This window comes from Pararge aegeria, chromosome 12 (assembly GCF_905163445.1).
Source record: "Pararge aegeria chromosome 12, ilParAegt1.1, whole genome shotgun sequence".
In the NCBI taxonomy this organism is placed as follows: Eukaryota; Metazoa; Arthropoda; class Insecta; order Lepidoptera; family Nymphalidae; genus Pararge; species Pararge aegeria.
Window position 1 is genome coordinate 16,817,530 of NC_053191.1, and position 18,307 is coordinate 16,835,836.

The 18,307-nt window shown below is 35.1% G+C and overlaps 2 protein-coding genes across 2 annotated transcripts; both read left to right on the top strand.

Annotated features, from left to right (window-relative positions):
- The first annotated feature begins 8,964 nt into the window (after positions 1–8,964).
- On the top strand, positions 8,965–12,872 carry LOC120628461 (vacuolar protein sorting-associated protein 37A-like). Its single transcript, XM_039896846.1, has 4 exons — positions 8,965–9,656; positions 10,070–10,201; positions 11,346–11,520; positions 12,132–12,872. Exons 1-4 carry the CDS (start codon positions 9,177–9,179, stop codon positions 12,254–12,256), a joined length of 912 nt encoding a protein of 303 aa, XP_039752780.1. The 5' UTR covers positions 8,965–9,176; the 3' UTR covers positions 12,257–12,872.
- A 3,932-nt stretch (positions 12,873–16,804) lies between these two features.
- On the top strand, positions 16,805–18,173 carry LOC120628221 (glucose-1-phosphatase-like). Its single transcript, XM_039896480.1, has one exon. The coding sequence runs from the start codon at positions 16,943–16,945 to the stop codon at positions 18,128–18,130; it is 1,188 nt and encodes a 395-aa protein (XP_039752414.1). The 5' UTR covers positions 16,805–16,942; the 3' UTR covers positions 18,131–18,173.
- Positions 18,174–18,307: the final 134 nt, after the last annotated feature.

Sequence of the window (18,307 nt, forward strand, 5' to 3'; positions counted from 1 at the left end):
GTTACAGATGAAAATGTATCTTCGTTAAGACAAAATGCTGCATAATCTGTGGTATAAGTTGGAGTAGGAATTCAAAATTACATGAACCCAGATCAAAAAGGAATGTCGTATAAAAGAAAAAGAAAAAGAAGTGTAAAGGGGAGAATGAAGAAGTTATCTCTTTGTAGTTAATAAAAAGTGTGCCAAATGTTCAGATAGATTGATGTTCAAGTTTATAATGATAAGATATAAATATGGGGTTTTATTTAAGGTATAAAGGCTGACATGATGATGCTCAAAACCAAACCATGTACACGACTAATATTGAAGCATCAAACACCACTCCACTTTAGTGGGCATTCTCGAACAGGCGGTTAGCCATTCCATTCCATTTAGCTGTTGACAGTAATTATTTTACCTCTAATGTTCTAAACGTTTAACATAAAATTTGAAAATGAGAAAAAGGTTATGAGCTAGCAAAATTCCGCGGGTGGGAAGTGCCGTGCGCGGGCCGTTTGCACTGTTTTTGGACACAACGTACTTCATGTAATAATGGCTGAATGAGGGTTCCATATGTGTTTTTATTATATGCTCAAAACATTAAATTCCTGTTATATAATATATTGAAGTGGTAGCCTGGTGATTGGGACCTCGGCTTTACTTTCGGGGTTCCGAGTTCGAACCACGGCCGTCACGCACATCCAACTTTTCCGAGTTATATTCGTTTTAGGAATTAAATATCACTTGCTTTAACGGTGAAGGAAAACATCGTTAGGAAACCTGCAATGCCGGAAAAATCTCCATACCTACACTTCTCAAAGACGTGTGAAGCACACCAATCCGCACTTGGCCAGCATGGTGGACTTGGTGAGCGCTGCGAATTTAAGTAGGAGGTTCCGGGTTCCATTCCCGGCAGGGGAAAATTGGGAAATAATAATTTCAGAATTTTCACTGGTCTGGTCTGGTGGGAAGCTTTTCCGTGGCTAGTCACCACCCTACTGACTAAGACGTGCCGCTAAGTGATTTAGTGTTTCGGTGCGATGTCGCATAGAAACCGATTAGGGGTATGTTACCCCTAATCGGTTTCTATGCGACATCGCACGCACCCTAACACGTTAGCCCGCTACCACCTAAGACTGCATTATCAAGGGCTAACTTGCAGTGGAATAAAAAAAACTGATAAAAAGGTATATATTTATTTCGATATCAGTGGTACAAGAACCATGGGTTAGTTGGCAAAACATTCAGGGCACGGTTGCCAGAGAGATGTGGGTTCAAATCCTGCCAGTTCCGAATTTTTTATTATTTATATGTTTGGCCAATTTTAGTTTATAATATAGTAAATAAGATAATTGTTATTGTTGTAATTATTATTATTATTATATCATCTGCATACCCTCTATCCATGCCACTGCGTCGACCCCAGTTATTGCCACTAACTAGGACATAAAGACAATCGATAAAGCCCATCAACTAGCATTGGAGCACCGTGGTGGGTCTATGGTCAAAACCATCATGGCGGCATATATGTTATGCCTGTCTCTATGACGTCATACTTTTCGATATTACGGCAAAGGCGCGCCGACATATTATGTTTCACATCAAAAACAATGGTAAATAAATAATTATATTATTATATTTATTGTCTGTGGAAACTGCCATAAGATAATCACACGTTTTGATGTTTAATGTTATTTTTAGTTTCCCATTATTCAAGTTAATCACGTCGCGACGCCGATGTAGGTAGCGGCAACGTGATGAGATTGAACTGGGGAATGGTTAAGTAGGTACGTAAAACTAATCAGAATCTATCAACATAACAGGTTTTGTCGTGTCTGACAGAGAAGCTACAGACAGACTAAGCGGCTGAAAGCAGAAGTTCAAAATTTTGAGCTATACTTGAAGCGGTGATACACCAGTGTAACTTTGGCGTTACTTTTGGGGGCGGATTTTGTATCCCAGCACCTCTAAATTTTCCAAGTTATGTGCGTTTTAAGCAATTCACATATCACTTCAACGGTGTAAGACTCTGAGGCATGCAGGTTTCGTCACCATGTTGTCCTTCACCGTTAAAGTAAGTTATATGTAATTGCTTCGATAAAATTCCTTGTATCTCATACTTCAACATATAAAATTGAATAGTTTGTTTGTTTCTTTACTTGAACGCGTTGATCTCAGGAACTACTGGTCCGATTTGAAAAATTCTCTTAGTGTTGCATATCCCATTTATTGAGAAAGCCTATAGGCTATATATCATCACGCTAACACCAATAGGAGCATAGCACCAATGAAGAATGTTTCAGAATCGGGATTTTTTTCCCCCTTTGAGAACTTCCGCTGCGTGCGCTGCGTAAACGGCTAAAGTTTCGATAAAATCATGTACGACATAGTTGTTCCCCTTTAAAAGTTCTAAAAAAAAGTCCGTGACAGAATATGTATATCTTTTAAGGTTGACTTATACGCGGACAAAGTCTCTAGAGACCGCTAGTAATATATATAACCCTTAGCGAATCTGGAACATATTAAGTAAAAGAGTTCAACGCGTTTTATAAACTGTATTTACAATTTCCAAAACTTTACAGTCTAATTTACCCAGCCTCGTATGTCTAGTGGCCAGCATATTAGACCACGGCTCATGAAATCCTGGAATTGAAGAAGAAGAAAAAGAAACACTTTATTGCACGTATGGCATACAGGAAAACAGTAAGGAGTATACAGTAAACAATGTAGACAGGACTAACAGCAAGAGAACGGAATAGTGCTAAGAGAGTATTTACATAAATACCAAAATGTATATATACAAATACATACATAGTTTAAATAAATATACGTAATATCCCTAGCCCTATCCCTACTAATATTATAAATGTCAATGTAAGTTCGTTTGTTACGCTTTCACGCAAAAACTACTTAACCGATCCTCATGAAACTTTGTACACATATTCTTGAAAGGGTTAGAAGTAATATAGAATACTTTTTATTCCGACATTAAGCTCGGTTCCTTTGGGAGAGGGGATGAAAGTGTTTGACGATTTTACACCATAACTTCGACAAATTATAACAGATTTAAATAATTATTATTGTACTACAGAGGTTATAATATGTGTTTAATTTTGCCAAAACTTTGTGAAGATCTGATGAATGTGGCTGGAGATAGAGGACAGAACTCCTCAGCGGACAGCAGCAAACCCCTAATTTAAGGCTTAGCGATACTGAATACTTGAATGCCAATTGAATGCCACATCAAAAAACAAAATAAAACGCAGACGAAGTCGCGGGCAACAGCTAATATCATTATAAAATATACATAAAAAGTATATATAAAAATATGCAAAACATAATTTACAAACAATACCAGAATTGATTATAAAATCTAATCCAAATTTTTATTGTAGCTTTTTCAATCGACTGAAAAAAAAGGAGGAGGTTCTTAATTCGACTGAATTAAACAAAGTAGGTATAACCGACTATCCTCTGTGCAGAGATACACCGACACACGTAATGCTCCCATGTAGAGGAGTAGCAGAGCAACGCGCACCATACGTTGGCTCCCCAGCATCACTCCCTGAAGCATTAAGCCTTCTAAGCTTCTGGAGTGAGCTCGGCTGGCTAGAGTGACCAAGCGGGGAGCCGTACCAGTGCCACTACTTACAACGGAAGGTTCTGGCCGACCAAGTACGGAGACAAGCCCAGAGAAAAGAAGATAAAGAAGATTGTCAAATGGAACTGATGATAAAGACCACGGATGGCCACTGGAACCATACAATAATTAGTATAACATGGATTGCGCTTCGATTCACCATAAAAATCTGATGGTGGCGTGCTGGGAGAACTCCTCAGCCATTAACACCCCGGTCTTGGGAAAAGCAATATCTTATAAAGGGCTATGAGCAGTTGACACTGATTCGCTATTTATAATATTCCCTATCTTTTGTATTTTTTTATCAGATTTAATCATTCGTTTCTTCGATCTTTATTATTCGTCTTGGAATCAAATAAAAAAATTTGACACTTGACTATATAACTTAGATAATTGCAAAATATCCACTATAAAAGTGAAAAAAAAAATTGACAAAAAAACCGACTTTACTAAACGACCAAAAAGCAAGAAATAAATATTTTTTGCATCAACATTTTTATGTTGATGCCAAGTAAAACGTAAAAAATTACTAGATACTTTCCTTCATAGGTTCTATAAAATGGAAACCGTATACAAAGTATATGAATACCTACTAAGTAATTATAAACTTAACTTGACAGCGGTTTAAAAATGTTGGACAAAATATTTATTTCTTGTTTTGTAGTTTCTTAGGAAAGTAATTTATTTTTTTTGCAATTTTTTTTTTACTCTTGTTAGTAAATAGTTTGCAATTATGTAAGTTATATAGCCAAGTGTAAAATGTTTTTATTGATTGCAAGACGAATAATAAAGATCGAAGAAACGAATCATTAAATCTGATAACAAAATACAAAAGGCAAAAGATAGGCAAAATTATAAATAGCGAATCTGGAATGACTGAATCTCGGAACGCGACTTTAAATTAATTATAATAAAAAATAAAGAACCCGCTACTTTTGAAAACCTTTTTAGAATGTTTCTTTTGTGTAAAAATTTAAAACTTCCTAATTTTATAAACTTCTATAGGCGATAGTTTTTCACTTGCCAGGTTATCACAATAATTATCACAATAAAAAATATATAGTTAACCATTTCTAACGAATTTTTTTAAAGCTGACTTACTGATATAGTTTTAAATTAACGACCAAATTGTTCCTTAGTAGGGCAAATAGACATTAACATTGACTATGATTTTGTATTCTTTTAACCTGCGAACAACGGTACCTATCTACCTAATACCTTTAAACAAGCAATTCTTGCATATATGTTTATATATATATATATATAATCTGAATCTCGGAAACGGTTTTCATAAATGCTAGTATGCAGTGGGTTGAATGTCTTGAAATGTATTTATTTGTATAAATATGTGATAAAATGTTCTTATCAAAAATATAATGTCGCAACATATCACACACATACAAAATTTGGTCAATTATATATATTTAAACAATCTAGTTCTAAGGAATTCATCAATTGAATAAAATAGATTGCTCAATAGCGACTTTTTAAATGCATTCTTAAATTTGCATTAGATTTGGCAAAAGTTGCTTGCACTAAAATATATATATGCTAGGAAATGTAAGGACTCCAAAACTTTTAAATATTGGTCTACACAAATCGAATGGGGCCTTTCCCACCATTGCGGGTTTACACTTTTTTGAGCAATAAATACTTTATTTTTATGTGGACATATTAGTACCCCATACTTCAGAACGGAATAAACATATCCATAGTATGTAGTAAGAACAGTATTTATTGTTGAAGTTTTTCGCAGTTTGTTCAGAAGATAAACATGCGAAGATATGCATTTATTTATTTTGTTACATACTACCTCGACGCGTGATTTCCAATAATAGTGTCTGTCTAACCTCAACCCTAGGAAAGAAACTTCCTCAATTGTTTGGTTCTGATTTCAGGGGTGATATAGAAAACGAAGATAAATTTTACCCTCATTCACAAAGTTATAATAAATAGCTCAGGTGGGAAATGGTAGGGGTCCGTAAGCAGAAGACGTGTAATAAGAGACCAGATAATTATTGTTGTCCCTTTTTTTCTAGAAATGAGAAGACCCCGGTACGAGTATTAGATAAATAACTTTTTCCCCGTATTTTTTCTCGTTATTCGGGTACTAATTAGCAAATAAAGTAGGTATCAACATCAATGCATTCCCAAGCCTTTACTCCGTCCTCAGATACCCATCGACCTAGCTATAAAAGGTAGGCGTTTAAAAAACAGTCATAAACTCATCACTTAAAATGAACAGCGCAAATATAAATTACATGTACATGCGTGACCTCAATAAAAATTTATCACCATAATTTTTAACATGAGGTAAAAAATAATCGGATGTAAGTACTTACTAAATCTTCCGGTTTTACCTTATTTTGTGAAGTGTCGACATGATATTTTATAGTTAATATCCAATCAACCTTAAATACTCCTTTGAAACAACATCAGTAAAGAATAATGCGACCTCGAATTGAAACCTTATTTCCGACTTCAGAAAAGATGGATAATTCAGCAGCTGTTCGCCGCGACGACATTTGCGTTTCTTACGGGTATCTTAAAATATCGCAGGAACCTTAAATTTTCCCAGATTAAAAAGCATCTTTACTTTTTGTTACAATATATATTTTTTTTAAATAAGCCAAGGAGGTTTGGTCCATAAAAAAGAATTGTGAAGTGCTGTTGCGACTGATCTTTTTTTTAATAAATTTACCACCCACGGGTAATAAAGATATCTGTGTAGTTTGTTCCAATTGCAGTCTAGATAAAGAACCAGATATAAGCAAACACGTAAACATAACTACTTATTCGACTTTGCCGGAATGTTCATATTCTTACAATGTTGTTTAAGGTCTTAAAATCTTCATCGCCTTTGTACTTGCGTGAACACTTTCAGGTAGCTCTACCTAGAGAAATGCGTTCCTGTGGTACTGAGGTCGTCGGATGTGCCCACTTCTAACACTATTTTTTTCGCCAAGTCATTTCCGTTCTTGCCGAGCTTTGGAATTCTCTTCCACACAATATTCTATATGATAACCCATCCCCGAATTAAATCAAGTTAAGGCTGAAGGTGCACTAACTGGCTTCTCGATATAATTAGTTTAATTGACGGCCGAATGGCGCAGTGGGCAGCGACCCTGCTTTCTGAGGCCGTTGGTTCGATTCCCACAACTGGAAAATGTTTGTGTGATGAACATGATTGTTTTTCAGTGTCTGGGTGTTTATCTGTATATAAATATATTACACATAAATACTTATGTGTATTATATAATACACATAAGTATTTATGTGTATTATATTCATAAAAATATTCAACAGCTATCATAGTACCCATAATACAAGCTACGCTTACTTTGGGGCTACATGGGGATGTATGTATTTATTTATTTATTAGTTTATTGGTATATCTTTTATTTTAAGTTTCATATATTATTGTAAGTACAGAATTAAGAATATAATTGTATGTATATATATACATGTATACATTATAGTTTACATTTGGTATTTATATTATATCTGTGCATTTTATCTTTGTATTCTATTCGTATCGTATAAGTTATTCCTATAAGTACCAACTCAGCTCTTCTCTTCAATTATTCTCACATTGAGAGCTCCTAGAAGTAATCTATTGAGAGATAAGATGACCTCGTGCACGTCCTGTCCTTTTTATGTTCTTATGAAATAAATAATCAAACTAGCTTTCTTAATATTACTCATAACTACAAAAACGATTCTTAATAAACACGCAAAAGGTGGTGGAGATCTTATGATTTTTTCTACTTTTGCTTTAAGTCCTTTATTAAATTATTACCTATATGTTTACCTTATGGCAATTTTGTAAACATACGTACTTTAGCGATTAAAACGTCCTTAACACACATAAACTATCGATAAACAGTTAAATATAAAATGATAAACGTATCATTAAGACCCATGTCTTAAAACATTCTCATGGTCTCTGAAAGATGATAAATGACGAATGACTTTTTTTTCACGAACATGTCTCATGGTTATAAGCCGTATAAATAACTGCCATAGCTGCCTCGGTTGTCTAGCAGTAAACATGTAAGATTAGTTTTATCACGATGTCCTAGGTTCGATCACCGGGTCGGCCAAATAAATAGTATTGCGTTTTTCTAAAAAAAAATTCGTACCAGCGGCCTTGCGCCTGAACTCTTTCCGTTTGTGTCAAATCTCCCGCCTATCTGGCTAAGAGAGATTAGAGATTACACCTGTGTTTTCACAGACACTATAACTCTTCAAGGGTGTCCTTTAGTGGCATTTCGCTATTGTATCGCAATTGCCAAGACGCCGCTTTGTGGCTAATAAAAAATTATCTTTGGTTTGTGGTTTTCGGTGACAAGTTTTTATATATACCGCACAGTTGAATACTCTCTGGAGATCCGCGGCCGAAATCGGTCAGGGTAACTGTTTTTTTTTAAATACCAACCTAAATAACCAATTCAAGGTATCTCCTTTTTTTACGTTTTACCGATTTTTTTGACTGTAAATGTGTCCGTGACCACTACAATAATCATTTAAAACACTCTCGGTTTAACGAGCCATTTTCCGAGCTACAGTCTGGTAATGAGAAATTTTTAACGGAAAAACCGAGTACCTTATAATTTTTGGCCCACCCCGGGATTTGAACCTGGGGCCGTAGTCCAATGAGGAAGTTAAAAAAGTATTGCCACACAAACATGTGATAATAATTATCGACAACTATCACCGAAGGAACGTTTTGGGCCAACGCTACAATTCCTTATCTCCGGTAAGGACAAAGCCTGTACCCACCAGTAGCATTTTAATAGGCTGAGAATGCAGATTTTTTCTGAAATCGCAAGTACAAAAAGTTTTACGCGCCTATTTAGTTTTCACAGCATTCACACTCAATTTTGTATTTGCTGAATATTTCAATAAACGTAGCAGTCACAGAAATAGATTAGTATATTTCAATTGATTACTCTACAAATACTCAAAATTCAAATTAAAAATTAATTTACTGCAACTAGTAGTGTATGGATATAAGTAATATTATGTGCACTACGTTATTGAAAGCAAGGTGCAACTTATATCATTGATTGAATATATTACTAGTATTTGTAAGCTCTCTTCTCAGAACAAACATTGTTCTGGGGGCTCACTTTTTGTCATAGACGAGATTTAAACTAGTTTTGCGACAACTGAAAGAAATTAGTTCTGTTGCTAAACGAAGTTTTTGTATTTAGATTTCTAAACGGAGTTTTGAATTTTGACATTGACAGTTGACAGCAATTTGTTTGGAATATTGACATTGACAATTTACAATAATTTCTAAAACGCTGTTACTTCGTGTTTTTCATAATTAAACAAATAAAAACACTTCATTTTATAAATTGCTAAGTAGTTTCTTAAATCCTATAAATGGTTATATTTAATAACTATTATTGAATTGTCAAAATAAGTAGATTTTTTTAGTAAAAGGACTGAACACAAATTATTGATTTTTTACCTCTATACAACTTACAAGTTTGACAAAGAAAACCTTTAAATCATTTATTTTTTGGCAAATATACAGTAAACAATAAGCATGCTGCCACGTTCCTATTACAACGATCAAGAAATACAGCGAAAACGTCAAATTGATACCTTAAAGATCTTCAACGATAATGTGACAGAACTGCATGAAAATGCAGAATATAGGGTGGAATTTAGTGCTGACGGTCGGAACTTTAGCCTAAACGTGGTCTTAACCCCGGAATTCCCAAGTGAGAAACCAAGTATATTTGTCAATCCTGTTTTTCCTCATCCTTGGTTAGCAGAGAATTCAAATCAAGTAGTGGGTGCACCTGGATTAGTAAATTACACTCCACATTCGGATTTAGGACGCGTTGTTCAGGTTATAATACGCGAGTTTGCGAGATGTGGTCCTAATCTGTTGACACAGGAGGATAAATCTACCGACACAAGTCCCCAATCCCAGTATAGTTCTCAGTCGTTCATGTTTCCGGAGTTGAGTGAGCTGACAGTTGAAGAGCTGCAGGAGATAATTGAGAATCCGGATTTGCAGGTAACACTCCAAATCTCTATAGTAAAGAAGTAGAAGTAACAAAGAAAAGAAGTAGTTTATTTGTAGCAACTTTTGAGCTTTTTTTATATACTTAAACGTGTAAATACACTATACTGTATGAGGTATGCGTTTTAGACAATATCAATCGCATAATAGAAAATAAATAGTGTAGCTAAGTAATAATGCAGTGTAAAGTGAAGTGTAATTACTCAGAAGATATTAATTCACTTTAGAATTAAAGGCACTTTAGGTGGTGAAAAGCTTGAAGGGCATTCTAGATATTTTTTAAAGTTACTTCTGGAAATATCTATTATTAAAAAAATGCATTAAGCTAAATACCAGTTTGTATCATGTTATAATTAGTTTGTTTTTTTGTACAATATTTATTATATTCTTATATATCTCAATTCTAGGACAAACTTCTAGAAACTACACCGCAGTTGGTTGAACTGGATCTGGAAACTGAGGAACTCATGACTAGCATAGAGGAAATAGCCCAGGACAATCTCACAAAACAGCAAATGCTTGATAATCTCAAATCAGAGGTAATCTTATTTCCTGCAGTATATTGGGAGTTTTGTTTTTTTTATAATCAATCATCATCATCGTATCAACCCATTACCCGCCCACTGCAGGGCAAGGGTCTCCTCCCACAATGAGGAGGGGTCAAGTACACCACGCTGGTCCAGTGTGGATTGGTGGACTTCAAACACCTTTGAGAACATGATGGAGAACTCTCAGGTATGCAGGTTTCCTCACAATGTCTCCCTTCGCCGTTGAAGCAAGTGATTGTTTGATTGCTTTAATTGCGCACGTAACTTACAAAAGTTAAAGGTGCTACTACTGGTAGTACTAGTACTATCCACTGGACTATCAATGCTTCCTTTATGGTTTTGCTCCAGTACGTCTCTTTCTTTTCATTTTCCGTCTTTAATGATTAATATCACATGGTAATGTTACCTGCTGGGAATGATAGCTTAAAGCACACTCCAAATTGGAACTGTGTTTTTTGTTGCCTTATTTACCAAGAAAAAAAAGTAGCATTTTATTTCAATTAAGAAACCTTGTTTCTTAGTAAATAGGAGGAGATTGGTGGGTCAAAGCTCTTTGTTTCTCATATGAGAATTAGTTTTGATGCTTAACATTGGTACATTATTAAACATTGATGATGAAATATGACGAAAGAGTGACGAAAATAACACTTCAGCACATTGAGTTCGACTCCCGGAACACGTCTCTAACTTTTTGCAGTTATTTGCGTTTCTAGTTCATTATGAGTTGTACAACTAAATATGACTTACACTTCATCTGCTCCTGCCCCTCTTTGATGCATAAAAACAGCACTCTTTTGGGGAAGTATATAGTGCAACCAGAAGATGCTCAATTACTTCCAGCAAGGAAAGTGACGCTGTTCTTGGCGGCGAGATCTAGATAGGGGCGTCACATTAGATCGTAGCCGATCGACGTGACACCAGGGACCAGGCGAACCTGAGCCGCAAGCAGAAGAAGAAAAAGAAATATGACTCAAAAAGAAAACGAAATCTTTGTTAGAAAACCATTAGAGTTCTTCTTAATGTTGTCAATTGCAATGGACTACAGCCTAACCTAAACTCTTTCCATTCCGTAACCTGTGCCCTGTACTTAGCCAGTAAATATTTGATCATAATGATTAATTTATTTGTCTTTCAGGTGTTAGACAGAATCTCAACTATAGTCCAAATGAAAATGAACTATGAGGAACTAAATAGGAAGCATCAGAAATTATCTGAGATGTACGACCCATACAGGATCAGACACTGTCTGAAGCAAGCCGCGTTGAAAGCTGATGAGGATGCAGAGAGTATAGCAGAACAATTCTTATTAGGTTAGTATTGCCAGCAATTTCTTAAGAGTAGATTTATATTAAACACACTTTTTTTTGCCTGACTGCCTATTTATATGGGTAAATGATTGGAACAGCTGAACAAATATTAAAGGCTCAGGCACTATGAAAGTCACAGGAAGGTTTATAGCAACAAAATAAGAGTCATTACTTGGAATTCCATGGATACTGTGGAAATTCTATGCAGGCAGCTGCAAGAACTTCTAGTACATGTGTAATCAGTTGATAGTGAGTCTACTCAACCAATAAACCGATGGGTATAGTGCAGAGTAGTGCAGGGTTCCCCTCTTTGACCGCAACGACTCGGCTTTCCTTGCGCGCCGATACTTTCCATGAGTATACAAACAAGCTTCCTCACCACCATATCGACCCATTACCGGCCCACTACGGGGCACAGGTCTCCTCCCACAATGAGAAGGGGCACGATATTTTTCCTTCACCTTCGAAACAAGTTAGAGAAAAGTTAGAGATGCGTGCTGGGATTAGAACTCGACCCCCCGAAAGAGAACTCGAGCCCTACCTCATATACTCATAACACATGATTTTTGTAACACTTCTCGCATACACACAATTACACGCCACTTTGCTTCCAGGTAATATTCCGGTGGAGACCTTTATAGCGAAATTTGCGGAAAAACGCGCTCTAGGGCAGGCGAGGCGCGCCAGGGAAGAGAGGCTTGCTCACCAACTAGCTCAGCTGGATAAGGCTACCACATAGAGTGTAATATGTTTTGATAGACGCAGGCGTTATTCTTCGAAATCCTTTATATATATTTAGCTTAATTTGCTACATCCAGATACAGCATAATCCTTATAATCTCGCAGTTGAAAGAATGCATTCCTGACCTCGGGCAGTAATATAATAAACAGTTGACATAACCTTGTAAAAGCACAGTATGATTTAAACGCAGAAATACATTTGGAAGTTTTTAAAATTGGAAGTGGGTAAAATGCTGTAGTTATTAATGATAATCATTCTTAAAATATTTGAATTTTGAATTTTTTGACATCGCCCATGCAATCACGACCAGTAGGGCTAGGATGCGTTATGTGTACCACGAGAGAATTATGTCTACCCATTATCTATAGAGAAAATACGAGTAACGGGTAGAGATAACTATCTCGTGGAATGCTAGCCCTACAGGAACGCATTCTTTCAAGAGCCGAACTATGCTATAAAATACGTGTGTTATCATTTAAACTAATATTACATCCACATTAGCGATAAATTGGTTTTAATATGGAGGATCAAACTTTTACATCTCAATACAAACTTGATGGACACATTTATGAATGAATGAACTCACTTTTATTGTACACCACATAAACATGTAGAAAAATTGATTATAAAACTTTAACGAAAATAATACAATTTGGCGGCTTTATCGCTACACAGCGATCTCTTCCAGGCAACTAATGGCGTAAAACACAGCTCAAGAAGAGAGGTAGGTGGTGCATATATACCTATATATACATAAATAATCATTTATGTTTATATATTTTAACTTATCATTTGTTTTAATTTTTTATAAGGAAACAGATCTCACAGGTCTTCCTAAATATACTCTTATCGCACGTTTTTATTAAGTAGCATCTACTTAAACATTGAAGTAACGGTATTGTGTCACACTTATTCAATTCAATTCTTGTTTATGGACGAAGGAGATTGATCGGTGAAACTAATGAAAAGTTAATTTTGAATATGTACCAAGAAATAGTTGTGATTAGCTAGTTAGTTCTTAACCTAAGTGTCACATTTATATTGAGTTGCCAAATGTTGTCATTTAAACCTCCATATAAAATTACAGATTTAAGGTAATGTGGCGGAGACGTTCACATGAAAACTTACACTAGACTTATAGAATATGCAGAAATTAAGTTTCATGCCATTCCATTTGCATTATAGCAAATTGTACTTTAATGTCCATTATATATTCGTTATTAAGTGTAACCATTTTAATAGGCAACTCTTAATATTTCTTTTTTTTTGTACCACACTACATGATACTTTGTATACCAACAGCTGGTAGCATATACCAACAGTTTAGAAATTTCATTCAAGTCATTTTCTCTCGTACAACGACACCCCAGAGCCCATAACGAAGTGTTAGCTTTAAGCGAGACGTCATCACTATTAACTCTAAACAATGATTAGTCCAAAAGTCCACCAACAATCCGATTAACTTCGAACCGTCCTCGTAGGAGGCACCCTCGGATCGCGCTCGCCCCACTCCCCCGGTGACGCCGTAGCAACCCGTCAGGTGGTTATCGGCAAGTGTCAATCCAAAAAGAAAAAAGACTATTGTATTGACTCATTACCGGTTCACTGCCGGGCACGGTCTCCGCTTGGAATTGGAAGTGCCTAGGCCGTAGTCTACCGTAGTCTCAGGCTTCCACGATACATTCCTTCACTGTAAGAGCACTCTAGTTCATAACTCCGAAAAGCTAGAAAAGCCGATTTCTATAAAAAAAGAAAAGCCGAATATATAAATATACTTATAACTGTTGTATCATAAAAAATGTGTAAAATATTTAGAGTAATGACGCTAATTATGTTGTACACAAAACTCTAAATTACCATAAATTGACATGTCTCAATTATGGACTTTTCTATTACTCTTATAATTATCACTCTTTTCTACACGGAGCTTTTACTACTGTCAATTTAGTTTAAAGTCGGATTTTCAATTTGGTGGAATTCTGACAGCTGTTGTAATTTTAGGACATTTCAGTCGTCACAAACATTTTCTTTTACGGCATAACACAAAGCAAATTGATTACCTAATTCTATCTGAAATAAATACCATATAATTTTTTATAACAACTTAATTTGATAGTCCTCCACGTTCATTGTTTCGTCAGTGATATTTAATTATATCTGTCGCTTCCGGAAGGATTTTATTTTTTAATCAATAAGTTAATGAAAATAAAACTTACGCCTTTACAAATTAAATATCCAGAAACCTCAGCCTATTATTTATTTTAATTGAATATAACATTTTCTTTTTTTGTGGGAACTGTTTTATTAATGGTATCACCAAGAATGTCAGAATTCCACCGAATTAAAAATCAAACTATAGTTGGGAGACTTGTTCAAAAGATTAAATGTGACCAATCTCAAATCTCGATTTTTATGAAGGACTTTCGCAAAGTGTGTTATTTCTACCGAATAATTAAAAGTGGCCTATTAAAATGGCTTAGCTGTGATGCATCTGTTGTTACTATTTATATTGTTATTAACCTATATTATATTCAGTATGATAATAAAAAAGACATGTGCGGTCGTTAGACACCTGTTAGTTCTGAATGCCTAGTATCAGTTTATATGTATACGTATTTGACGGCCGATTTGCGCAGTTGGCACTTGCAGTGACCCTGCTTTCTGTGCACAAGGCTGTAGGTTCGATTCCCACAGCTGGAAAATGTTTGTGTGAAGAATATGAACGTTTTTAAGTATCAGTATACTTATTAGTATTTTTGTATACATTTGGGGCTGTATTGCGATGTGTGTATTGTCGTAGTATATAAATTATTTATCGTTTGAGCCATGCCCATCAGCTCAATGTCGCCTGAATTTGAATACAAATACATATTTTGATTACATATTATTGATAAACAAAATTATATATACCTATATAATATATATATATATATATATATATATATTATATATGTATATATATATATATATATATATACATATATGTATATATATATAATCAATGCAGTAAATTCGAAATAACTAACTCTTGTTAAGCTCCTATTACCGAACGATATTGAGTACTAAAGTATCACCCAAATCATCATCTTATCTACCCATTAGCGGTCCACTACAGGGTGTGGGTCTGCGAACAGTTTATACCGCAGCCCATCATGCTGGCCAAGAGCGGATTGGTGGACTTTACCCGGCTATTATAGAGAACTCTGGCTTGCAGATTTCCTCACTATGTTTCCTTCACCGTTTAAGCGAATCATATATTAATGATCGAAACGCGAATAACATCGAAAAATTTGAGATGCCTGCCGGAGACAGAACTGGGTTCCCCCTGATAGTGAGGCCGAAGTCTAAAACACTAGGATATCGACTTATTACTAGAACGAATAGAATACCTAAAAATAAATTATTAATTGTGTTTTTTACGTAAGTGTATGAAATATTTGTATTTAAACTTTCCACTTTTAATTTATTTCAATAAGTATAATGTACTTATGTGCATTTAATCGGTTCTCGCAATATAAATGAACCTACATAATGTTCATTGTACCTACTTAATAAACTGTGATGTGATTGTACAGTTAGAAAAATAGATTTGATTACAGTTTAAATTAATAAGCTTGAGTTTTATTTTCTTTCCTAAAAAGACACTAACTTATCATCAGTGAGGTGTTGATTCTACATAATGAAGATTATAAATAGGTAATGAAGATAGAATACCGAGGTGCGGATTTTCTTACTGGAAATTTCCTTCTCTTTAAGGATCTTTCTTCGTTGACGGCCGACTGGCGCAGTGGGCAGCGACTCTGCTTTCTGAGTCCATGGCCGTGATCGATTCCCACAACTAGAAAATGTTAGTGTTATGAATGTTTTTCAGTGTCTGGGTGTTTTCTGTATATTATAATTACTTATGTAAATTATTCATAAAAATATTAATTAGTCATCTTAGTACCCATAACACAAGCTACGCTAATTTTGGGGCTAGATCGTGATGTGTGAATTGTCGTAGTATTTTATTTATATTTATTTATTTCTTGAAAATACTCTAAATATTAATAATATGTAAAAATAATAATAATTATCTGAGTTTCTGACAAAAAAAGAAAAAGATTCATTGCAGTATATTCTCTGGAGAATAGAGTCTTTGAACCTAACCTAAGTATATTTCACCAACGTAGTCATTGACTATAGTTTACAACGTAATCATACCAAAACATCCGTTAAGGTCATTTCTAAAGAAACATTTCAGTTTCGTTTCAGTTTCAAATAATTTCAAAACATTAAATAAAGACTCGATCAAACTTCCGAAAAACAAAATTATAAAAAAAAAGAAGAACAGTAGTAGGTACTTTACTATAAAAGAATTAAGATAGGTACCTAATCAATATTCTAGTATCTAATGCAAACCACGGCCTTGATTCGCAAACCAGTTGTATTGAGTTGGAACGATATTATTTACGCGGAACCATTTCACAACTCGGAGTTCGGTGTGACAGCAAGCCAGGTCATTTATTATCAATTAAATCACAGTCGTGGTGTGATGAAATACGATTAATTATTATTCAATCGAATCAGTATTGTTCAAGTCTTGAGCAAGTGAAACGTTGAAAGGCGTTTGTAAAATCAATAGGTGTTTGTGCATTTTACAGACAGGAAGCAGGAAGTCATATTGCTTCGTAATTTCACGACATGGCGGGAAAGGTCGCCATCTTTTTCTTTCTAAACATTTTCGGGCTCGTATTAGGTAAAAGATTAGTGCAAGTGGTGATGTTAAGTAGGCATAATGTTCGAGCACCTCTAATAGAGAATTTGGAACATTTTTCTCCAAACCCTTGGCCCGTGTGGACTTATAAGCCTGGACATTTAACAGCAAAAGGCGCACTGCTTGAAGAATATATGGGAGAATACATAAAAAATTGGCTTGAAAAGGAAAAGTTGTTGAGTGAAAGTTGTCCAGGTGAGAACGAAATACACATTTATGCAAATACTAGGCACAGGACGCGCGAATCTGCGAAAGCATTCGCTAGAGGTGCGTTCAGAAATTGCAATGTTACAGTGCACGTAATAAACTCTGAAGATATGGACCCAGTTTTCAATCCCGTCATCCATAACGCTTCAAGGGAATTGAAAACTGAAATAATCAAAGAAATGCAGCAGCAATTAGACGAACTTCAATTGCGAGATTCTTATTTAGAACTAGAAAACATTTTGGATTTAAAAAAATCGCATTCTTGTAATCTCGAAAATATCTGCAGTTTTGCTAATGTTAAGGATGATATTTTTTATGAAATTGGAGAGGAACCGAACATAAAAGGACCTTTGGCGCAAGGCAACAGCATTGTTGACTCTTTTATTATGAGTTACTATGAAGGAATGCCATTAGATGACGTCGCTTGGGGCAAGATCAAAACCTCCGATCAATGGAGATCTCTTGCGAAAATAACGAAGGAAAATCAAAATGTTCGTTTTAATAGTACGATATTGGCTAAAGACGTAGCCAAACCGTTAATAGATTACATAAAAAAAATGTTGTTAAAAGACAGCCCGCCAAAGTTTACTTTGTTGCACGGCCATGACGCAAATTTAAATTCAGTAATGGCGGCAATTGGCTTCACAGGTTTTGTGTTGCCAGATCAATACGAAACTACACCTTTAGGAGGTAAATTAGTCTTCCAGAAATGGCACGATGATGAAGATAACCGAGATTTGTTAAAGATCGATTTTGTTTATCAGAGTATCGATCAACTAAGGAAATGCACAAAATTATCTGAGGAAAATCCTCCCCTGTGGGTACAACTGGAAATTAAAGGATGCCCTGTTGATCAAAATGGCTTTTGTGTATGGGAAAAATTCTTAACATCTTTGAGTATTTTATGATAAGCAACAAAATGGACTCGTATGTGTATTTATATACGCATGTAAGAAATTATGCATAATTCTCTGGCGAGTAAAACTGAAAAATCTTTTTTTAAATTATTATGCATTAAAATAATAATAAGTTCATATAATAACTGCAAAGTTATAACAACAATTGGCCATAACGAAAATGTCGGC